Consider the following 25,166-nt stretch of genomic DNA (forward strand, 5'->3'; position numbering starts at 1 on the left):
GTACATATACATCACCAAAATTATGTTTGCATTATTTATCAGACAACACCCATCTCTTTTGACTGCATTGATAAACTTACAGCGACAAGAATATTAATCCTTAAAAATTGGGCATATTCAATGGTGGCAGCAAAAAATGCTAGATTTGCGATAAATTTTTAACAAACGCCATTTTCTTAGATGATTGATTATTATAAGTACAACAAGATAGATGACAAGAACTCTACTTAATGAGCTATCTTTATTATTGTACAATAGCCTAAAAATATATTACATTGTTTACATGGAAATGAACATCAAAGCAGTGTGTGTACTATGACAACTTGGAAATAACACATGTACATAGTTAAGCATTTTAATGCACTGCTCAACGAAAATGCAAATTAAGTAATACAAGTATGTGTTCAGATGGACAGAAAATTGATTATTGGCAAAAACATAAAAGAAATTGGCCTTGAAACATCTTAACAATCTTCCTGAATTCCTATCACTCAATCTTATCACATATTATTAGCAGACAAAATTAATCATCTCAACTAGATGGCCAGCCAGTTAGAAAATTATATGTAGTTCTATGAATCTGGTCACAAAATATTCTCTCAAGGAACCTCAAGGAAGAGGAGGGAAGGATTTGGGTTAAAGTGGTCTCTGGTAGTTCAAATACAACTTTAACAAGGGTGGGAGTGGAAGACTTTGAATTCGAGCGCACATCAATTTAGGATAGGTTACACCATCCTTGGGATCTTTATCATCATCAATGTCCTCAAGACCATCTTCTTTATCGAGATCACCATTTTCATCACAGACATCATCTGATGGGAGGGAAACTTCCTCAGCTTTCTTCCACTTGTCTTCTCCACAGCCGCCAAGTTTATTTTCACAATTGAAACAGAAATTTTCTTCAGAGTCAGAGGAATTTGTGTCTTTAGTAGACTCATCATCACTGACAATATCATGTGCATTATCTAAAGGATGGGAATCACAACTCATAGCTTCTTCCTTTTCACTGCAACTCGCCTCAGGTTGAGTCTCACATTTCTCGACATTCGGCTCTTCAAGTGAGGAGGCATTACCTCCTTCGGCATTTGTGGATGAGACCTTGGATGGATTGGATGGATTTGGTATTTGCTCATCTTTCTCTTGAACAGACTTAACTCTACGAGCTAACTTAATATTTGGGGGCACCTTAAAACGTATCTTCTTGCGGGAAGATTTGCTACTGCCAGGTACACTGGCATCAGAGTCTAATCTGCCAGAGCTTCGCTCATTATTTTGCAACCTTAGCCTCTTCACTTTGCTCTCGCATATTTCATCTTCATCACGAGAGCTCGTATTGGCTTCACTTGAAGATCTATGCCTGGTAGCGTTCCTGAAATAAATAAAACTCCTAGTTAAAAATAACTTGAAATATGTAGGAAGAATTTCCATTTTATTGCAAAGATTATGGTTGTCTCAGAAGTTCACTCATTGGTATCCGAGTGCTCAACCAATTGTTTGGGTTATCAAGTGTAAAAAAACTGGCCACTCTACATGCCTTAAGGCTCTTAATTAAAGCGAATTATAGCTACCAAAGGTTCTGCAGGAAAATTTACAAAGTAACACAGTATAGAAGATCAAGCAGGTGCAGATTCAATATGGGAGTTTTCCAGTCACTTGTCAGGTAAAAAAACTTCCTTGCTGGCTTTGTCATGTACAATATCAGAATAACATATCAACTGCCTATGGAAGCCAAATCAAATCGACTAGCCATTTATTTTTCTGTTAAACTGGCAAGCTTCCAATTACTTTCAAGCATTATCATAATATGGAAGGTGAAGGTCATTTCTCCCCACTGCACTGATAACCTTCCTAACATTACCCAAAAGGTCTAATACCAAAGGGTCTGTACGTTGAATTTCAATTGTATTCCCCACAGAACTGGTCCCTGTTATTTGTTTGGGTATTCATTGTTATAACTCAGTAATCATTTGTGTACCCATGCAATCATTTCCGTACTTGGTACTCATTTACTCAAATGAGTACTCATGTAATCATTTGATTACCCAAACAATCAGTCAAGTACTCAAGATACCAATGAGAGAGATTACTTATAGGTAGAGGTCCGTGAAAGTGGTTTTATTTTTTGCTAAAATTCGTTTTAAAACCACATGATTTCGGTGTTATAGAAAATCGTGGCGGTGTTATTATAATGCAACAATTTGCCCACGTTCATAGGCGTTTTATTATTTTGTGATACACGTTTCATGAATACTCATACTTATATTATTATTTTACATAACATTAACACAATTTCGATTGTAAAAAATTTCTCATAAAATTAAATGAAGGAAATAGTTCAAGTTATATTGGCTCAAGGTATATGAATGGTTCAAGTATTTATTCTTGGCGAATACAATCGGCAAACGGCAAATCCCCACCTTATATGTGTATCCTTTGAGAGCCATTCCAGAATTTTTGGATTGTCTAGTTTCTCTACACTAAATAAAGCCATTAAAAATGCCTCAGTAGTAGCAACGACAAGCTCCTCCTTTGCTTTCTGTGACTGAGTGACTGTGTTCAAATGATAGCTGTCGTTTTGCGGGTCCCCTTTCTTTCGAACCTTTATGTGTATCGCTACTGATGAGCTTTAACAATGTGTCACATCTTTCAAATTCTAATCTTTTATCGCAAACTTTGAACAGTAATACTCTGTCTTTGACATTAAATCCTTCTGAGCTGAATTGACTTGCCCTGGTATGAACGGTATCACTAGCTTTTGGCATTTTAAAATTCCTTTCCTTCGTTCGATATTTAAAGCTGGAGCCACGGTTAAAAAAACAGTCCAACTGCAAAAAACAACCACTCTCGATGGTGTTTTCAAACTGAGTGCTGGGTAGCTATGGTACAACCATAGTACTGTATAACTTACAAAGTGGCCAAAATGTTTCATACCATGGGTTCCCTTTCGATACCCCTCACCCAGGTGTTGAGGGAAGGTAGGACAGCAGCTAGATACAAGAAAAACCCTTAATTTTGATTACAGCTGTTGCAAATTGGTCAGGAAAGGTAGTGAAAGAAGCACACATAACAAAACATAATCGGATTCAAAGAAACTTGAAAAATTATTTCCCATTTATCGATCCTGTAAAATCTAGAATGAGACATTTCTCACTTGAAGAATTAGATATTAGATTTGCCCAATGTCGAAATGATTTTTTTTTGCATTGTAGCTCAGTGCAGAGCCCAATATACAAAGATCCGTCAACTAATAAAGAGAACCCTCTCCTATCCTTTCTACTCCTTTTTTCCCTTCCCCCAACTGCTAGTGCTTCGTGCTTTCACATAATCATACTTGTCTGTAGATGTCTTTAAACGAATCGAATCGCGCAGTTGACGGAATGGCGCCATTGATGGCCGCCGTGGTCACCACGGTGCCCATTTTAATCTGGCCCGGCGGTGCGCCGTCTACAGCGTAAAATACAGGCAGTGTTACATTGAAGCCGCTTTCTGACGAAACAACTTTTCGCTGGCCACCCTTCACGTCACGATGCCGTGAAATTCAGCCCGCTTTCAGACGAGACGACTCGCTTGCCACGCTGTGTGCCGTGCCGCAAACGGCGGCCCGTTCCCAGCCAGCAGCCGTGTTTAAGTCAACAGAATTGTTACATTAGTACCCACACTCAAGGTTTTCCTGCAACAAATTATCCAATAATGCTGTCTAATGCGTTGCGGTGAGTTACCGGAACTACTGCTCGGCATTGACGCGTGCCGGGAGCGTGAGCTTGTATTTCCGCTCTTCCGAGGCCGCGTTAAATTTCTTTCAGCACATTTTTAATTCATAAAATCTAACTCTTCTGGTAAGGAAGCGCCTCATTCTAAATATTTCAGGATTTATACATGGGAATGGAAGAGAGAGGCTGTGATAACTTTAACGGCAAATTCCGGCAGAGAAATCACTACAGAGAGCAAAATTACGCGGATGCGTTATGCACGAGACTATACAGGCCAATTGACCTTGGAATCGTAATGAGATAGAGCAAATGAACGTCGGCAGCGTTAAACAATGAAGGCTTAGCCTTTAATAGATTGTGACTCATTAGATGTGATTTTTTTGCTAATTCACCTAAAATCGCAAAAACGCGAAATTTTGTTTTTATTTACAGATTTTGCGATATCACGTCTCGCGAATTTCACAGACCTCTACTTATAGGACAACTGCTGATATTTAATGATGTATCACTAGAATTGTATATGGCTAAATTGTGCAATTTTTCCCATGCCCATTAATGTGAATTTAAGTTAATGATGAGTGATTTTTACTCAGTACTTTCACAGCACTAGAACTGACTCAATTATGCAGTGTTAGAAAATAAATAAAAGCAGCAAAAATTACATAAAAATTATTCTGACCCATAATGATAGCTGTTCCCACAATTCAACGACAATGTCACAGCTCCTTGAGCGATTATAGAGGTATATTTTTCATAACATAATATAGAAGCCCCACCCACCACAGAGTGACTTCCATCTTTTCCCTCTTTTAAATCATAGACTAGAAGGGCAGCACTTCAAAGCTAGCAATGAGAACATAACACTTGTTTTCATTAATTAGTGGGAATATTTTATGAAGAGAGTACATGCAAGTTCGTTTACAAGTACTGCGAACACACAAAAATTCTGAGATGATGACATTAAGTAACCTTAAGTGAACATAACTTTGTTCAATGAAATCATTTTTTATATCCTCTAGTCTTCTGTTTCATCACATACATGACTTTAAAAAAATGTAAATATGAAATAATCGCCACATGCTATTTAAGAGAGTACACTTCTGGTAAATAATTAAGAAAATTTCTATAGAGTATCAATCTAAATCTCTCCAACCAACACTATCACTTAGAAATAAAATAGAAAAGGAGCATGACATTTCTATTACTTTGCAAAGTAGCACTACTGAATTTTTAATAAATCTAAATTGCACATGTACACCCACAGCGAGTCAAATGAATTCAATGATAATATTTTGAGACACATTTTTCCTTTAAATTTCTGAAAAAGAATTAAAAATATTATATAGACAACTATGTAAGGGATTTCTTTTTACCTTGATGGAGAATCCTTTTGATTTGCACCATCAGCCAAGAAGAGCTCCAAGCCGTCATCATCATCATCACTGTCAGAGGACGATGTCGTGGAAGAGGAAGAGGTTGATGGTGATGACGATGCAGAGGAGGAGGACGAGAGCCTGAAGTCATCGAGTTCATTCACCCAAACGTTTTCCCCCTCACCAAATGTCGTCCTCTCCTCCTCCATTCGAAAAGCAGTCCTCAGGAATGACCTCCTCAATATCCCCTGTGCACTTCTTTGAGTTTCCCTCCCAAGTAATCGCCTGTTTACATGAATAAGAGTCAGAACCTGATCCATATTGCGCATGCCCTCCAACTCTCGAAAGACCACCAGACCTAGGCTGCGGAGGTAGCCATCATTATTGTCCTTTAAGGAGTGGATTCTGCCATCCTCTGGTCTTCTCGACTGATCCCCATGCCTTCGCTCATTTTTCAACTCCTCACTGTTTTTCTGCGTCTTCTGCCTCATACGCCTCACGTAACTCCTCTTGCGTAAGATTGGATGCTCACGTTCCATTTTCTTGCGAATCAGTGTTCTTATCAGGTGTCGACAACTGTCCTGCAAACCGAGTGGCTCCAGAGTGGCTGAAGAGAAACCAGATCACAATGATATTCATTAAGATAACATTAACCAAATCAAATTAAGAAATGGAATCAGGAATAATTATAAAAAAACTCAATAGTATTACGTGGCCAAAGATTAATAGTGAAATGAGTAAAATGCACAAAAAACCCACATCCCTTGAGGTATCCTGGAAACCTATATTTTCAAACATTCAATGGGGATATCTTGAGAATTAGGTACATATTGCCATTTTTCCTCAGTCTGCCACTAAACTCAGTGCTTAGTGTGAGGATTAGTAAATTTCTCAGTATCTCAGGATTAATTCAACGATGAGCGGAAATTCCCAGTCAGCTCATGTGTACAAATTTTGACTTTTAAATAAAGGATTTAAATCCAAGACACATCTCTGTGTGGCCAGACACTCACACGCCCAAGATTCAACAAATCATAAATTCATCATTTATTGTTACATAAATCACATCCCTTGGCAATGGTATAATATGTACAACTAAGGATGGATCATTTCTCATCCCCAAAGTTGATTCTGAAAAAATTAAACATCTGTTTCATAACTTTGGTAAACTTCAAAAATATAAGTAATAGTAGCAGGCATGACTAGGTGGAAATTCTTTATCGTATGAGTTGAAGGAATAAAATTTTTCCTTTTTCCACACATGAAAACTTTGTAATATTTCTAACCCTGCCGCGTGAACGGCGGTGAAATATACAAGAATTGCCATGAGAAAAAATTCCCCTGGACCGGGAATCGAACCAGGGGAATTTTTTCTCATGGCAATTCTTGTATATTTCACCGCCGTTCACGCGGCAGGGTTAGAAATATTACAAATACCGCTTTGCGTGGCTTTAGCGCAGGTTTGAGGCTCTCAACCGGTTGTGGCTTCTGGGAAGTCCTTTCTCCCTCGCGTTGCCATCCTTGATGGACCGTGAGGGCCTAACACCTAGTACCAGCAGCCTCTGTATAATTGCCATGGGAATTAAAGAACCTGGATAGCGTAGTGGTCGGCTCATTGGCCCGGAAAGCCAAAGGTCCGTGGTTCGATTCCCGGTCCAGGGGAATTTTTTCTCATGGCAATTCTTGTATATGAAAACTTTGTTTTTATCTTGAAAATGTTATGAAATCACCATCATGTTGGACAAAATAAATCTCTCTGTGGAAAAAGCAAAGTTTTCGTTTCTTCAACTCCAAAGCCTTCACAAAGATTTTTCTCAATTGAGAGTCAATCAAACATGCTTTCATGCAGCAATTCCTATTGGCAACTGGAAGGAAATCCAGGTGGCAGCACTAAGTTAGGTGTCATGGCCGAATAGGGAGGATCGCCCACTTTAGTACGTTTGTTTGTGTGGAACGATAACCTGCAAATACCCGAGTTTTATGTTCTTATTGAAAGCGTCATTGTTCTTATTGACAATTGCATCTGGAAGGGAATCTAGGTGGCAGCACTAAATTAGGTGTCATGGCCGAATATGGAGGATCGGATGCATTAGTACGCTTGTTCGTGTGAAACGTTAGCCGGCCAGCACTATACTGTTTAGCCGAATATCAATGGCATTATGATGAAAAACTTAGAAGGAGAAGTTCATGAGCAACAAAATGTGCGGTGTTTATGATTGCACCGACCAGTGTGAGACAAAAGCTATCTCTCTACATAGATTCCGCAACACCCCTAATTTGGGAAAGAAGTGGGAGCACGTCATGAGAATGGGCAAGAGTGAGCTAGCATGCTAGTTTTATTTAAGAAAAAAACAAGAATGGGTCATAGAAAAACATATGAAGGCATGACACCTTCATTGTATCATTTAATGCCTACTTAAAAATTGTTCGCCTAAGTATGGAGGTGTCAGAGGATGAGATGCAGACGGAAAGAAGGTTGAACAATCTTGCAATAACTATCAATGAATTTTCAGATATCCAATAAGCCAGGAAAGTTAAGGTTGGGGAAATGATTCGAATCGCGACAACTGAGAATAATATGAATATTCCCGGCCGACTACCCACCAATTGCCGGGACTAAGTCTGCTTGAGACAAGTAATTTCTCCCAAAGTCGCACAAACTTTTCCCAGGGCATTTCCCCCCCACGATCGCCGGGACATCTTCCGCCCGGGGGCCCGTCAAAACCGGGTCGGCCCTTAAAGCATCTGTCTCTTTCTCATTCAATAACTAGGCCCTGCTCTTCCGAATACAATGCGGTGCGAAACCCCGACGTTTCTAAGGCCTGCGTGCTTCGTTGGGTTAAAGGATTTCTCGAGTCGCTTTGCCCAAATGGCCAAAATTCCAAGGCCGAGGCACGGAGACCCTCGCGCGACCCGTCTCGCCACTTTCCCATCGATCTTCGCTAGCCGGTGAGAGTCGAGTGACTCCACATAGCAGTCAAAACGCCAATGCAAGGGGAATTCCACTCACGACCACACCGACATCGAATTCCCTTAAGAAGAATAGATTATTGAGGACGGATGGCTTATGTGAGTAGATGCCTATGATATTGTTTGATGATTTTAATAATGATATATCTCTTGTAATAGATGGTTGATAAAATCGTCAAACAATACACACGAAAATGGAAAAAGAAGCGCCAATTTTCTTCTGAAAAGCTTGTATCTCGTGTGACATGCCATTAATAACGCTTGTTTGTATGCTAAAGCCCATTGCAAGAACCAAATACTCCAACAATGCTTCAACCATGACAGGTTACAGCATTCCACCTCATAGCCCTCAACGAGGGACCTCTTGATGTCTCTATTGAACTCCAAAACGTCAGATGTGGAGAAAATTACTTCATCCATTATTCACAACTGAGATTTACCATATACATCAGTATTCGCTTCACAAAATTGCTGAAAACACATCTGTTTCGCACACCGCTAGGCTGTAGCATTAGTAAACAAACCGGCCGATCCTCCATGTCTCATTTCTGAAATTGGCCACCAGATGTCAGCTACTTTGATTCCTGTTGCCAATACAATATATGCTTAAGCATCAACCAAAAATAACAAGAACATTGAGAATTTTGATGAAAAATTCTCGGGATTCCCACCGGGTGTGGTATTGGGTTAATTCTCCCAACGTTTCAATGACTGAGTCTCCATCATCTTCAGGGGTTAACTCCTAATGGTACTTTTTATGGTACTTATTTATTTATTAAAATACGAAGGTTTTGTGCCGCACTAATAACTATTGGGATAGAATTGTAAAGGAGGCAATTGCTATTAGCCTTGAGGAGAAGAGCTTAAACATAGATAAAGGCTTCCAACTGAGCAGTGCCTGGAATGCCATAATTAATCGCTACATCCGCACACAACAATAACAGCAACCAGGGATGTGAATGAATAAATAAATAAATAAGTACCGTAAAAGAGTACCATTAAGAGTAAACCCCTGAAGACGAAGGCAAACTCAGCCATTGGAACATTGGGAGAATTAACCCAATACCACACCCTGTGGGAATCCCGAGAAATTTTTCATCAATCTATACGCCAGGAAAACCTAAAATTTTACATTGAGAATTTTACTTACGCAATTTGATGGTCTGATTTGAGTCTTTGGAGCTTTGAGAATTGTTTTGAGATGGCAGGATTAAAGGTGCAAATGAAACTGGTAACACTGACACAGTTTCCCAACGGGTCTCTGAGAGACGGGTTATCTGTATCAGCTGATGATTCAGAGGCATGACTAATATCCCTCCGACCTACAAAATTAAACACAAATGAACATGGTTATTAACAAGCACTTTTCAACTTGGTACATTATACAGTAGTCAAGCATGCTTGAGGGATTCAAACACATGTTTATTCTTACCACACACAATGTATGAGAACAACAAGCAAAGTTAATTCACAAGACACACATTCCTAATCAGGTGCGCATCTAGGAATTAAGGCTAGAGGGGGTTTTAGGTGCAACTACTACTGGGAGGGCTGGGGGGGAATGGAATACGGCAGGTACGGGTGCCCTCCCCAGAAAATTATTACAATAAATGGTTCATCAAAATGGTGAGTTTTAAGACTTTCTGAGGGATATTTATTAATACTTACACTATTCTACAAGTAATATTTATCCAATTCAGTAAAATGGATTAAATTTTAAAATTTCTCTGAGGGGGGTTTTCATCCTCCAAAATGGAATATGGTAACTGTGAATTCTTCTATCGAATAGCTATTAATATGTGCTGCAATATCCAGCACATGTAAGTAGTCTACCTTTGGAGGAGTAAAGCCTGATTTGCAACTGCAAGCTCATGAATTTTTAGACTTGTATTTAGATACTAATAACCATACAACAAAGGATACTTACAAAATAAAAACAAATTGCATCATGATTTCTTGTTTAATTGTGCATTTTAGGAAACAAAATTATAATTTTTAACAAGCATTTATTATTTTTAGTAGCCTACCACATCAGCGGAAAAAAAGTTTTCCAGATCATATCTCCAGATCTCTTGAGGCAAGATCTTATCAGAAAGGAGGTGGAAAGGAAGAAGGCTGAAATTGGTAGAGGAAATCATAGTTGGTGCTTTTGCACATTGCCATGCATTAAATGAATTTCACTTGCACCAATGATATGATACTTGAAAATTTCCAGGAACGAGGAAAAATTTGGACTTCTCCAGGTCTGCATGCATGCAGTATTCAGATGCTAAAGACCTTTCCGTCAATATCTCCACCACTCCAAACAGAAAAGTAGTCATATGACAGAGTCTCTGAAATTGCATAAAATGTGGGAGAATCGCAAAGAAGCATGGGATCTAAGGACTGCAAATAGGGTCGCTCAATCATGTACATGGCCATGTTCCAAGAGCATTCAAAAGGAAAGAGAGCACTATGGTCAAAATGGAGAATGGTTGATAGGGATGCTTCAATACCTCCTCAATAGATATTTCGAGTAGCAGGCCTTGGAAAGTACATGACATTGTCGTAATTCATCTTAGCCAAATGCAATTAGAATAAATGGGAAGAAAGTAGCTTCAGTTCATCACACCCAAAGAGTGATTTAGAACCATAAGAGATGCACCAACACAAAAAGTATCAAGTTTCCACATAGGAAGGGGAAAGAACGCCAGGATATAACGAAAAGGTAGGGTAGTAAAGAGATCTTTTCAGTCTGTTGTCAACAAAGTAGGACACACAAGATGCATATCCCATAAACCTCTCCAATTAATCTTCACTACACTGCAGAAGTCCTACACAAAGATAATCTTGTGTCACTCCAAGGACTTTTTAGATAAAGTTTTTGCTTGAATGATGGTAAATTTGAGGCAACGCAAAGAAATACCAATGCCCTTATTCAGTGCTGGGATCAAGGAATTGGGAATTTACATAGGTCGTTAATTGCTATAAAAACTATTTTGAACAGGTAAAATAGATATATTAGCTAGCAAAAAATACCTAAGGTTTTTCCATTCATCATCAAAAGAAATAAAAAAATCGAGCAAAATATCTCTGAGCCGACCACTAAGCAAAGGTACCTGAGCTCCGCCGAGGCCAGGCGTGGCGTCATATGTGCCTAAAATGCTGTCGGGAGTTGGGAAATACACTGAGCGCATGCAGTAAGCATGGTTTTGAGGAAGTATTTAGCCGCTCATCGTCACTTGCTTACGTGCTGTTATTCTAGGGTAAGTTTTCCTGTTGATATTGTGTCACAATTATTACTTGGAATATTAATAATAGGACATTAGAATAATGAAATACAAGCTTTGTACCTTGTATATTTTAGTTATCAAAAAAATGGATGTTAACGTTGACGCTCATTCAGATAGTACACCTGAAATTGATGCCACGACCCTCATGGAATTTGTTATGAGAAATTTTTGCAATATGTCAATGGAAAATCGCGACATAAAAGAAACTAGTAATATAGGAGGATAATGATCGGTTTAATTATGCATGAATGCCTCATTTTTCCTGGTTTATTGGGATGTTCCATGCTTAAGTGCATTTTCTAACCATGAACCACTCCATTTATTCCATTTTCATCTAGTTTTGTTTGGGTAAAAACACTTATTACTTGACACACTTGTAGATAACATTCAAGGGTTCTTCGGAAAGTACCTTCAGTAAAGATTTACTGGTGGAAATAGCTGGTTTAGGCCTCATTATAAACATTATATACCAACGTACCGTATAAGCTTGTGTAAGAGGCGCACCTTTTTTCCCAGACATTGCACCCGAAAATGGGGGTGCGCCTCTTACACAAACTTCTTATCTCCTCCCCTCCCCTTCACCGGTCGCAAGTCCAAGGGGAACTGAGTGGCCTTGGTTTTCAGCGTGAGTCAGTCATCTGAAACCCTGGGTCAAAATCAAACGGCAGGCAGGGGAGTTTATCCCTTAGTGACGTATTTTTAAAATGCTCCTGTTTGAATTTCTTGCAAGCATCGCGCCGTCACGTCGGTACCCCAGAGGTGAACATTGAAAAGATCGCGCGGGGTGATTCGCTCCGGAGCGCGCGCTAAATTTACTGCCACGAGTGGGCATCCCGCGGCATTTATACTGCATAGTGTAATCGCTTATCAAACGTATAGAAACGCGTTGTTTTGAAGGACATACCTGGTTAATAGTCAACATCTGTCTTGCCGAGCAATTTCCATTACGTTGAGCACCTGATTTTTCAAAAATCATCTTCAGACGCTAATATGAGGATTTTTGCAACTGAAAATTATATTGGTGTCTAAACCTGCGGTTTAAAAAATTCGAACGAGTGTGTTCATTGTTGGACTAAATGGTGGATAGAAGAAATCGGAAATGCTTATAAGTGAAGAGCGCTGAAGGCGAGGTCGAGGGGAAGGAGCGCGCTCCCTCCCCTCCGTATTTCAAGCTACGAGGCTATGAGCGAAGGAGCAAGGGAAGAACACGTCCGATCTTGCATGTGACGTCGTTGCCTTTAATGCGAAGGGGCGAAGGCACAGCAATGTGATATACGCAGTTTGCGTTGCCTGAAGTTTCCAGTCCGTCTCGTCTTGTTTGAATGCGCTTATGCTACGCTTGTTTCTTCCGAAATTGTGCTGTTTGGACTATGTTGAATTTTAGTAGCCTTGTTTTAGCAATAAATCTTTGTGTCAATCAATTAGAGCTCAAAAAACTTAAATGCTGTCAGATATACATCGCGTTCGGTCAAATTCTTTTTAGAACCTCGTGCGTGTCTTACGATTGCTGAAAGATATCGAGATATCTCCGAGCTCAGAAGGTGACTCACCTAGCAGTTGACCTCCAGAAACTCGGAAAATTGAACCTGGTAGACGGAAAAAGGTCAGTTGGTGAGATGGGGTAGGGATGAAACACGTTTCAATTGTTCCCCTGTAACTTGAAATTTTCCTATTTTCCTGTGGAGTCTCGGAAAGGAAAAAAACGGCAGAGGCATTGGCTGATGGAGGGCCGAGTGTAGTTCCGTTAGGCCCCTTGCACGCACACCGATTTTGGAAAGCCGGTAAAATATCGGCCGATATTTTACCGGCGAAGCGATGCTTGCACACACGCCAGATTTTTACCGGTCAAACGATAAGTTGCTATGTTTTTTAGCCGGCGCCGGCGATCCACAGTGACAATGGCCGGCTGCTAACCGGCATTTTGCCGGTGCCGGCGCGTGGTCGGTATGTGTGCAAGCTCCAATGCTCTCCCATTGTTCACTATTGGAATGTGGACGGCCGATATTTTACCCGCCGTCCAAAATCGGTGTGTGTGCAAGGGGCCTTAAATCTACGACGTGGTTATTATCCTACGGCGCTGAGATTTCCCCGATTGTTGTCCAATCTCTTGGGAAGGTTCATGCTATGTGCCTGTCGTGTTTTGCCTTAAAATTTTCTACGGCTGCAATTCTATTGCAATACTTCTGCGAGAGCTTTTAAACAAAATTGTTCGTGAGTAGGACAAGCAACGTAGAGCGATGGCGTATGCGAAGAGAGGATCGGAACTCTTTCTACTCCCTCTTATGCCGCTATCACCGCCGCAGTTATCAAAATTTCCTCTTTCAAATAGTACTGAAAGAGGAAATTTCGATTACTGTCGAAATTCCAGGCATACATCTGCAACACCGCATGATAGGATTTAAAAAAATGCCGCAAAATTTTTTCTTTACAGCTTCGATCCTCAAAATAGGGGTGCGCCTCTTACACAAGCTTATACGGTATTTAGATGCATCGACTATAATATGCTTCAATTTCAACAGGGTCACTAGCCCCTAAATTTGCAACAAGGGAGTTCAGCACAGTAGTGATGGAATAAATGACTCTTTTTGGTGAGTTGGTTCACCCCTCACAGCGCACTTCGGAGACCGCTTGCACAGTGCGACTCAGCAAAGCGTTTCTGGGTTGAGGGGAGAAAGCAAGGAGTGGAAGAAAGCGAGGGGAATGTGGCGAACAATACTTATACCTCGAACTCATCCCGCTGGCTAATTATAATGCTAGGGAGTTGGGTGGATGTATGGAGTGGGCTCTGCAAAAGATAGGTGAGAGTTCGGGATTTAAACAATCTTGACTGCGAATTTCTCAAAATTGCAGTGAAATATCAATTGTACACCATTAAATGATCACCTACTCTACTAAAAATTATCAGTGGACTCGCTGTTGGGTTGAGTAGGCATGCTTGATTCAGCCGTATCGGTCACATAGACAGAGTCACCACCACCCTTCGCAGCGAATGGCGGTCATGAAAAGTCTCATTCACCGAGCCGTATCCATCTCAGACAAAGATAGCCTCGCACCAGAACTGAGGCGCCAAAGAAAAACCTCCCTGCAGAATGGATATGAACATAGACAAATTTCTGAAGCCCTAAAAAGGTCTTTATCAATGACTAACTCAAGAAGCAGCACTTGGAAACCTGTGCTCAAAGCCATCAAAATGGCTAGGCAAAATCATCACCAACGCGCCAGCCAAACAGAGCGTGCCCCTGATGACATCCAATCAGCAGTCACCTGACCACAAGAGCGACTGTATTTGTATAAGGAAAAATCTCACTCAACACTCACAGCCCTGAGGAGGATGGCCGAGTAGGGCATCAAAACGTCGGCAGTTATGCAGTTTCTGTCCCGGTGGCGATCCCGAGAACATTTCACAAAATTTGAAATTGCTGGTCAAAGCATATATTGCTCGTGGGCAACAAAATGGTAGTAAAAGATAATTTTTAGGGTTTAATGGAAGAATATGCAAGGGAAGCTTAAACTGTTTTTGATGATGAACTGATAGTTAATACTCTCGCAGCCTAAGAGCATGAAGATGAAGAAATTCCAGTGCTTGTATAAATGAATGATGAGGAAATAGTGGCTGCAGCTCAAAGCTGGGGAAGAACAGTAGTACCATCAGACGGCGAGAGCAAGAATGAATTCAAAGATGATGAAAGTGAGGTAAAGATGCCTATACAATAAGTCCTATACATACTAACAATCATTAGACTTACAAAATTTCAGAGGTATGAACATTCAAAAAATTGAAGCATGCCAGTAATTTCAAATTTGGAGCTTTTGAAGTTGGCCGATGCAATGCGGTGTAGCAAAGAGAAACTTGCTTCTTGGGCACAGTCGAAATGAAGAATCAATATAACTGTTGTGAAGTCAGGAACTTTTCAGCTCTATACGCCTGAGACTGCTGTCAATTTAGCCTTTCCAGGGTAAATATACAGGAGATGGTGTGCCTACTACATATAAATGAAATCATGAGCCCTGGCATCTTAAAAATAGCTATGCATTTCTTCACACACCGCTTTCGTGCATTGAAGGTTAGCAAAAATAGATGCTATTCTCTTTTCTTAAGCATAATCATCAGTAAAATCATCGAATCAACCCATAGATATTGTACAAAAGGCCCTAAAGACTTTTTTGGGCTATCAGGCAGGTTGAGCATCGCATGTATCTATTTCCTGTCATTCTCAATGGAGATCCCTTTAAATCGATGACTTGCTCCAAATATTTTTATTGTTTTTGACCGATTCCTGCCAGATGGTAATTTTTAATAGCATTCAAAATACCTTCCTATATGTACCTAAGAGAAGCTAACATATTCATTATTTAATAATACTTACAATTTCACCCTGCACTGGAAATGAAAATAGCATTGCTTTAATTTCATTAACATGAAAGACACTTCATAACTTATATGGCTTCATTTTTTGGCTTGCAGTAAAAAATGCACTGGTACCTAGAGACATCCAATGATCTGACAGCTTTAATCAGGGATCTCCAGATTTGAAAAAATCCTAGATCCATCTCAAAAAGTAACATTTTAAAATAGTATCATGCACACAAAATTGTGAAAAAATTTAACTCTAACAGTTTTTCTTTGTTTCCCAAAAAGTTTACAGTAATAATATAGATTATTCTTGTTGTAGAACTTTTGAATTACCTTAAGAAGATTTTTCATGTAATTTTCGTAAGCCTCAGGACAAGCAGCACCACAATATACTCGGTCATACTGCATGACTCCAGAATCAAGGCAAAGGCAATTACCTGGAAAGTTATTAATGAGAAGGATAAAGGCCGGTATACACGGTACATTAACCCATACGAGTTAATTTCTAAATTTTCTGAACGCGAAATGTACCATGTAACCACCCAACTTGTGTGAATGCATGAACAGAAAATAGAACCTGTTCTAATTTGGTACATGCATTTGTGCATGTTTCGTGCCGGTCCACAAAAATCATTCATGCAAACAAACATCAACGTGTACTGTATGACCTTAGGTTTTCCTGGTGTATCAGCTCCAGAAAAGTTTCTTGAGTTTTCCACAGGTTGATGGTTTCCTTGACTCCCTGTGTGGGAGATATGGAAAACATCAACTGGTGGAAAACCCAAGAAACTTTTCAGCTTTAACATGTACTGTTGATGTATCGTGTAATGAGGCGTTAAGACTGAGCAATTATTCATTAAATATAATTTCATTTATCCCACTCTACATAAATCGTGTGGAGAAAAAGAGTACCCAGGAGGAAAATATTCATAATTTTAAAACTCTGACACTGAACAGCGAAGCCATTTCCACACGTTGGACAGCACAGCCATCCACAGGTGTGTTTAGGGGGTGGAGCCACCTCAACAAGATATCTTTATCTTTATTCATCCACGGCGAGGATTGGCCCTCGCGGATGCTGTATACAACACATTTATGAAAACATACAATACAACGAAACATACAAAACATGTACATTGGATTAAAACATTAGATTAAAACATTAAAACATTAGAAACACATACATTACAAATATTACATTTAAATTTACATTTAAAATAAAAGAGAAGAAAAGTCCAGCTCAAAATACTCATGAATAGAGTACAGTGGATAATTGCACAGCCACTTTTCCAGCACATTTTTCAGTCTAGTGATGCTCACTGATCTGGCTTTGCTGGGTAATTTATTAAATAATTTTACTCCCAAATTATCAGACTGGTTGTTGGTCTTAAACAGCCTACAGTAATTAGTATTTAGGCTATTTTTAGCCCTAGTGTCATGAGAGTGGATGGTGGATCGAATGGGGTAGGTATCTAAGTTATCTTTAATGTGCATAATGCTGCGAAACACAAAGAGGCTGTAGATGGTGAGGATATGAAAGTTTTTAAAAATTGGCCTGCAGTGGTCACGGGGCCCAGCACCACTCAGAATCCTCACTGCTTTTTTTTGCAGTTTTAGAATTTCTTTGGTTTCTTTTGCATGTCCCCAGAGTCGAACACCATAGGCAAGAATACTATGAAAAAAAGCAAAATAGGCTAATCTCATGTACTTTACATTGATACAGGTTTTAAGTTTCCTCAATAAGTACAAAACCCTAGAGAGTTTTTTGCTGACTAGGAAAACATGTGAATTCCATGTCAATTTAGCGTCAATATTGAAGCCTAGAAGCCTGACAGGATCATTGTTTAGCTCAGTACTTTTAAGACAGCATGTAAGATGTTGTGTCTTACCATTGTTCAGAAAGAGGTTATTGGCTGTAAACCAGAGTTGAGATTCTTCTATTGCCTTTTTTGTAAGAAGTCTGACTTGGCTAGGAGTATTGCATTTCTGCACCAGAGTGGTGTCATCTGCATATATCATGCAGTCCATAGAAAGATTGTAAGGTAGGTCATTGATTAGAATAAGGAACAAGAGAGGACCAAGGACGGACCCCTGAGGAACTCCATGTTTCACTGGAAGAAAATCAGATTGGTTACAATTTACTTGTAACCAATAACTATTACAGTACAGTCTCAGGTTGTTCAGTTTGGATACAAAAGGAATCCCTGCAATAACGTTTCAATTGATGTTAATGGCTCAGTCATACCCCAAGTTAGCAATGTAAAGTTTCTTGGTACTCACCTTGATTCAGGCATGAGTTGGGAGACACATGTTAATCACTTGTTGAGTAAATTAAGTTCTACATGCTACTTAATTAGGTTCATAAGAGATACTGTTTCACCTAATGTACTCATTACTTTGTACTATGGGGAATTCTATTCCAATGTACTGTTCAGTACCCTTTTCTGGGGCTCTTCCCATCATGCAACGAATATTTTTAAAATACAAAAAAGAGCTGTTCGTCTAATGGCTTAGCCCTACAATGCCCCATGCTGACCTATTTTTAGAAAACTAAATATTCTCCCTATTCCCTGTATCTATATTCTATCTGCTGTTATCTACATCCATAAAAACCTGTCATCTTTTCCTAAAAATCGAGACTTTCACTATCATTTCACAAGAAGTCATAATGACTTGCATGTAGATTATGCCAGGACCACAAAATGTTTACATGGATTGAGAAGGATGGGAATTCAACAACACAATCATCTACCATTATCTTTTAAATCGCTGAATGACAAATCTTTTAAAAGACAAGTGAAAGATCTTCTGCTTATTAAGCTGTATTATAATGTCAATGAGTTTTTAGCTGATCCCTTGTAATGTTTACTTATGATTAATGTTAATTATTGTTTTGTTGGGAATGCTGCTCACTTTGTGAATAGTTTCTAATATCATTATCCTTGACATGCCTTATACTGTGAAAATATCTTGTAACTCTTAAAGACAGTTAAAAGATTCTTTTGTTTAATTAGCTGAATTATAATGGCAATGAGGGTTTAGCTGATCCCTTTTTATGTGTATTTTTGATCAATGCTAATTTTTGCTTTGTTGGAATGCTGTCTTCTTTGTAAATAGTTTCTGCTATTATTATTCCTGACGTGCCTTATATTGTGTACAAACCTTGTAACTCAATCGCTGGGCAAATAAATATATTATTATTATGCTCCTACTTATGATACTAACAAGGTAGCTATAACTATAATGCACATAAAAACAAGTTTATCACAGAAAAAGATACACTTTAATTATACCAAGTATAAGGCTAGCACTGAAAACGCAACACAATGTCAACCATTTTCACATCCAAAGATTCCTTCCTCTAAGATCTTCAGTTCATGAGAACCCTAGGATTACCCTATTAATCACAGGTTACCTATTTACTCCCTTCTATATTAAACAATTGAAACTAATTACACAATAAAAATGCCTTTTTCTTCAAATCTCTAACAACAATCACAAATGCCATGTGAAAAAATTCCCCTCAACCTAGAATAGAACCTTTGGCTTTCAAGCCACTGGGCAGACAAGGGTACCAAGAGCCTCGGTACAATTGTCATGGGAAATCAGGAACATGGATACCATAGTGGCTTGCACCAAGGCCTGGAAAGCCAAAGGCCAGTGGTACGGTTCTATGTCTAGGGGAATTTTTCCTCATGGTGACAGTCATCATCATTCCTTATAACGGTTCTTCCATCGTTGTTTTCATCAGACAAGAGTCAAATCTGAAGAAAACAGCCAATCCAATGATACGGAGCACTTCAAGATAACTTTTCTTCCATGCCCGCTCAAAAGCTTCCTGATTCTTCCTGCTTTCAGCATCTTCTTGTTCATTTTCATTTTTACATTCTCAGAGTTCAGCAGCTCTTTAAAATAATATTTCCATGTTTTTAAAACAATTTCCACATCTCCTACAATGTTACCTTTCTAACCTTTGACTACTAGCAATTTGAGACAAACAATCTTAATGTCTTTGGGAAATCCTTAGAGTTATTCCATACTGAAAATTGTTCTGCTTTAGTCAGTTTCTCTTTTGATAAATTTTCTCTTTTCATTTTTTAACGCATTCAAAGCGGGCCCGATATTCATGAAAGTCGTCGGAATCGGCCGATAAAATAAGAATCGTCCGACAAACGGCGTGCATGGGTCGAAAGAGGGAACCTTGCTGAAGGCCATATACACGATTGAAAAACTCTGGGGTGGATATTAGTTACGTACGGAGGCGAAGAAAGGACTCCCGGCAGAGTATGTCAATTAATGCGCTCTGTATCTCAGGTTGGACGGGACCACGTCAATTGACATGCTCCGCACTGAATGTGTTAAGGTGTTTTTACTTACCAGTTTATTTGATTGTACATTTATTTTGCTTCATTGCATTGGCATTTAAGGAATATAACTTTAGCTTCTTTCCTATTGACCACTACACCTATCGATGATGACGTCTAACTTTTAAACCATGGTCGTAAATTTGTGAATAAATATTAATGTGAAAGCACGAAGTCCTTCTTTTTAATTTTAATAATGAATCACTTTCACCAAGTTACGCTTCAAACAATCAATTTTACACCTATCATTAAAACAAGGTTTCTTTGGAAATGCCTCTCTAGCAGTTCCGTTAACAGATGCTTTAAAGATTTGCCAAAGTGTCTCAATTTCAGTTTCCTCACTAACTCCATCCGTGTCTTCTGTTCTTAAGACGGCAAACCTGTTCCTAATTTTCACTTGAAATTCTATGATTTTTCTCTCCTATAAGAAAATTTTCTGTACCTTTCTTCACGGTCCTTTTTTCAAACTTTACTCTTTGTCTTCTACATATTCTCATATATGTACGAAATGTCTCTTTTTTTATTTTCAGAGTTCTCAAAAAGGCAAATTTTCATCATTTTGTGGGCTCAAAGGACTAATTCAAATGCCTTGTAAAATCAAGGTATGAATGACATTGATATTACGAAAATAATTATTCAAGGTCAAAATAAGGACTGGCAATACTTCACTTAACACATAATTTACTCACCAATAGTAAATTTTGGCTCACACAGCTCAAACTCATAAAGGGCATCTGAATTTTGTTTAAATTCACTAAGTTTCCAATTGGCATATCGGACAACCTCTTCATGTATCTCAACCCCATGATTAATGCCATGGGGCCCTGAAAATAGAATTTAAACATTATTTCTATAAAATTCAATTACCAAAACGACATATAATCGTGGATTTCTGAATTTGCTACCCTTTTATAACAAATCAATTTAATTCTACCTTAATTCCATAAAAAAGGCAAGTAAAGAAAACAAATATACTTAAAATTCATTGCACCTCACCTAAAATAAGTCCGACTATAGTGCTCAAATATCCTGTACCAGAACCAAGGTTTAAAAAAGACTGCCCCGGACAAAGCTTCAAATATTCAACCACCTGAAAAATCCAAGACGACACAGATAATCCAAAAAAAGCACAGGGAATATATGTTGAATCAATTCACTTCTTCAAGATGCTTCCTCCAGTACGTGATGGGAAACATCAATGGAAGAGATACAAAATATGCATAAAATACCAAAAAAGAAGTTAATTTTTAATGAAACATTATATACCTACGAAATTTTCATTACTATGATTAAATGTGACAAGTTAGCAAAGGTAATAATTACAAGCAATAAAAATTCGTACACGGACATTGTTATCATAACTAGTCTGAAATAAGCCCTACCCTCACCTCTCACAATTAACCTTCCCGCAGCAGTATTGACTGATCATGGCAGTAGGCTAACTCGCTATAAAGCGATCAAAGAAGATTTTCAAATTTAAGTTAAAGTCATTTTGATTCTGCAAAAAAAATGCCATGACATAACACAAAAATTAGTACATATTCATTAGGCCTAAAAAGTTAAATATCCCAATCTATTCCCCCTATCTTCGGTGCCAGGGGGTGGCAGAATAACGTACAACACATGCTATGCTGCTCAGCCTGACATCCTGACATGACTTTAAAGCCTATCGGTAAAATTCAGTGAGTCTTCATCAGAGCTGAACAATGCAGATTTTCCCGTAATTAGAAAAAATTCAACAACTGCAAGCAACTGGCTGGTGAAGATGCAATGCATAATACCGGTACTTTTTCCTCGTGGCGGAAAGAAAAAAATCATCAGTCAAGAGAATTGAATGTGAGACCCACAAATCAGCATTTTTGTATGCTATCCAATACACAACAGCACCTGTTATGAAAGTGAGACGTAGGCACCACTTATATAGAAACATGATTATATAGAAAAACTTATCTGACGCGTTCATGAAACAAACTGAAATGAAATAAGGTCTCACAATCTAACATTTATGAATTTTAATTTATGGCCTGATAACTCGATGAATGCAATATAAATATTAGAGATCCCTTTCCATTTTTTATTATGAAAAGTGTTAAAATTAGTTGAAAACCCTCTACTTAGTACACAATTTTTCGAAAATCCCCCCGCCAAACCCGAACAAAATTCCTGTCTACGCCACTACCTGACATTTTGGAGAGAATAAAAACATGTTTCACAATATCAGGCTTCACTCTGGAAGTTAGTAATATCCATAATAATATTTGTACTTTCCACTAAACTTTGCGGAAAAGTATTTAAAAAATTATGAATATCAAATAGAAAGTTTATTTGCATGAATATCCACATCAACTAGGAGCAAAAAATAAGCCCTGACATAATGGGATTACCAAAAACAGCAGATTAATCCACATAGTTTCATATTCAATTATTTATGTTAAACAGAAAAAGGTTCGACATAGAATGATTAACACAGACTAAAACACACTTGGTATAGAGGAGGACAAGTAAGCAATTTCAATGGCACTTATGAGTAACTAAGCATTGCAATTAACAGGTCTAACATAACTACAGAGACTAAAATTTACATGAATGATGAAATATCAATGAAAATACTGTAATGGGCTTAAGTGTTGGTTGCAGAAAACTCACTTATAGGGTGAAAATCATAGGTATTGGTTGTGCTGGCCACTGAGATCGTCAGAACCATTCAGTGAAAATGATGAGCAGCATTAGTCAAATAAAAATTCTCAATTATGGATTTGGATGAAAACTGGGACAAACCATAGATGCTTCAAGACTGACGTCATTGTGCAATTCAAACAATACATCACTAAAATGATATACTATAATAATTCTGAGACATGAATAGTGATTTGAATCAGTAACGCAATAAGCAACAACGAATACTTAACAATTATACTATAAGCACTATTAAGGAACGGATCATCACCTCACAGTACACACATGGGGCTGACAAGTGTAGCAGGCCAAATTTCCAAGCTATGTCTCGGTAGGCAGCTTTTCTCCGTTCAGCATCCGCTAGAAGACGAAACGCATTCATAAGGTTACCATTTGTAAAATAAATCTAACTATGTTGAAAGCATCCATAACTGGTAGTGATCTGTCACCTGAATATCAACGCGAAAATAAGATCGTAATGCATTTACCTTCATGAGTCCCTCCATCTCGATCCTCCGCAACAACCGGTGGAGTCTCCGTGTAGTAATGACCACGGTCAACGGCACGAAAAATTCTCTCAACTTCTCTACTACGTATATAACCTGCATTCGCAAGACGATCCACTAAATCGTCATTATCAACGCCTGAACTAACTGATCCTCCCATTATGGAAACGAAGTTGAAATCAATTATCAGATTATCCACAGATCTTTTTTCGAAATGGGTACATTACATTTCAAGCTGATTTCCTGCAGCTACCTGTCTTCAGAGCAATTATCAGTCTTCCTGACACCTCCCTATACTCACGTTTCCAGCAATACTAAGCAACACACATAAACTTTAGCATTCGGTAAAGAACCCTTGACTTACCAAAAACTGTATTTCACATTCTATTTAACGCTAACAAAGCGCTGGTTCATGGGAATACAAAACAAGATGGAGAATACAATATACACGAAAACACAAGACACTAATCCGAGGGAATAGGGACTGACATTTGAAAACTTCAACAATAAATTACCGATGAGAAAACTTGCAATAATAAGAAATCCCCTCGATTCATATATTTGTTCAAAAAATCAGGAAATATTGTCGCGATATCAGCTGACCTTTTCTATTCGAAAAAGTCGGATGACGATAGTAATTTGTTTTCGTGGCGTATATTTTCGAAATTTGTTATCTCAGTGGTTCATTATAATTTTCCCTGGGGAACGCTTATCTGATGATTCATTAGAATTTAATTTTTAGTATAATTGTAGTTGTAGACTTGTAGAATATTTGGGCAAGCAAGGAAGATGACGTCTACAGTATCTTAAGTGTTTGTTATATTAGAAGTGGGTAGGGGCCCCAGGGGGCTACTACCCCACTAGTGACTGAGTAAAGCATTCAAACGGTAGGTGTGTAAATCCTTTAATGAATATTCATAGTTTTGAAGCGATTTAAGCGAAGATTTTCTCAAAATATATTTGAATAAATGGTAAATACTGTGAGGGTTATCTTGCAGGAGAAACATGAAATTTACTTAAGGTTATATACTTACTGGTCAACGTAAAGCCTTAACCACGATCCTTAACTCTGAGAAAGGTTGAGGGATCCCATGAAAATGTTGGCCAGGGAAAACTGCCTCGCGTTATTGCCCTCCCGCTCTCGATATTTAATAATGTACAGTAGATTCTGGCTTGAAATCTGTCTCATACTCCTTTGAAATTGATTGTCTTGATATATATTTTTTTTAATATTTCAAAACTTCTATATAACTTGCCTTGAAAGAGAGGGTCAAACGAATTTCAACTGTATCACAAAGGGGATTATCGGAATCATGTTTCAATATTTATCTCACTTTAAATTTCGTTTTAAGTCAGGTGTGAAAGATAGGAGATGGAGGACTGAGCTGCAAATTTATTTTTTAAGGAGCACTGTGGAGGGTCCTCTGGAAGTGTTCTTAAAGTTGAAAGATGGAGAACATAACCCCAGGCTCCCAAACGTTAGACGTTTTTAATCATTTTATCATAAAAATGACGTTGGAATTTCATTGTTTAGTCAGTACGCCTTGGGGATGTGAAGGGTTTGACAATTGGTAAATTCAGCTGCATTTTTCTCAGTTGATCATGTCGTCATGATCACTCTGTAAGAAAGCTGAATACAATGGTATGCAGTGTGACTCATCGGATTTCCTTTCTGTTCTTCTGTGGTAAGCAGTGGTGATGAAAGGTTTTCTTTGCTCAATAAAACTTTTTGAAAGTTTAAGTTAGAAGCAGGAATGCACCTATTCCATAAATTTGATAATAACTGTTTCAATCTCTGGCTATATTATTGTATTCCATGTGGATTCCGGCAAGGCAAAAATAATCTGAGTTGATGTTCCCAGCATTGCCTGGGGGCATCACATTTACATTTGTCAAACCAAACTGGTTTCTTGGTGGTGGCAGGGTAAAAATCCTTACCAG

At 38.5% G+C, this 25,166-nt stretch overlaps 1 protein-coding gene across 1 annotated transcript; it reads right to left on the minus strand.

The window, feature by feature from the left end:
* Positions 1-222: 222 nt before the first annotated feature.
* LOC124153416 lies at positions 223-23,846 on the minus strand. The gene is made up of 8 exons (XM_046526552.1): positions 23,208-23,846; positions 22,991-23,079; positions 21,040-21,133; positions 20,733-20,867; positions 16,013-16,116; positions 9,204-9,375; positions 5,084-5,690; positions 223-1,369 (listed from the first exon to the last, which is right to left on the minus strand). Exons 1-8 carry the CDS (start codon positions 23,383-23,385, stop codon positions 637-639), a joined length of 2,112 nt encoding a protein of 703 aa, XP_046382508.1. The 5' UTR covers positions 23,386-23,846; the 3' UTR covers positions 223-636.
* Between the last annotated feature and the right edge of the window lie 1,320 nt (positions 23,847-25,166).

Source organism: Ischnura elegans, chromosome 2, assembly GCF_921293095.1.
Source record: "Ischnura elegans chromosome 2, ioIscEleg1.1, whole genome shotgun sequence".
Taxonomy (NCBI): domain Eukaryota; kingdom Metazoa; phylum Arthropoda; class Insecta; order Odonata; family Coenagrionidae; genus Ischnura; species Ischnura elegans.

Excerpts from the sequence above, each read along its gene's own strand:
- LOC124153416 (XM_046526552.1), bottom strand. The coding sequence starts at position 23,385 with ATGGGAGGATCAGTTAGTTCAGGCGTTGATAATGACGATTTAGTGGAT. Across the intron at positions 20,868-21,039 it reads TATAGTCGGACTTATTTTAG|GGCCCCATGGCATTAATCAT; the intron begins GTGAGGTGCAAT and ends TTCTATTTTCAG. Across the intron at positions 9,376-16,012 it reads ACATGAAAAATCTTCTTAAG|GTCGGAGGGATATTAGTCAT; the intron begins GTAATTCAAAAG and ends TTAATTTTGTAG.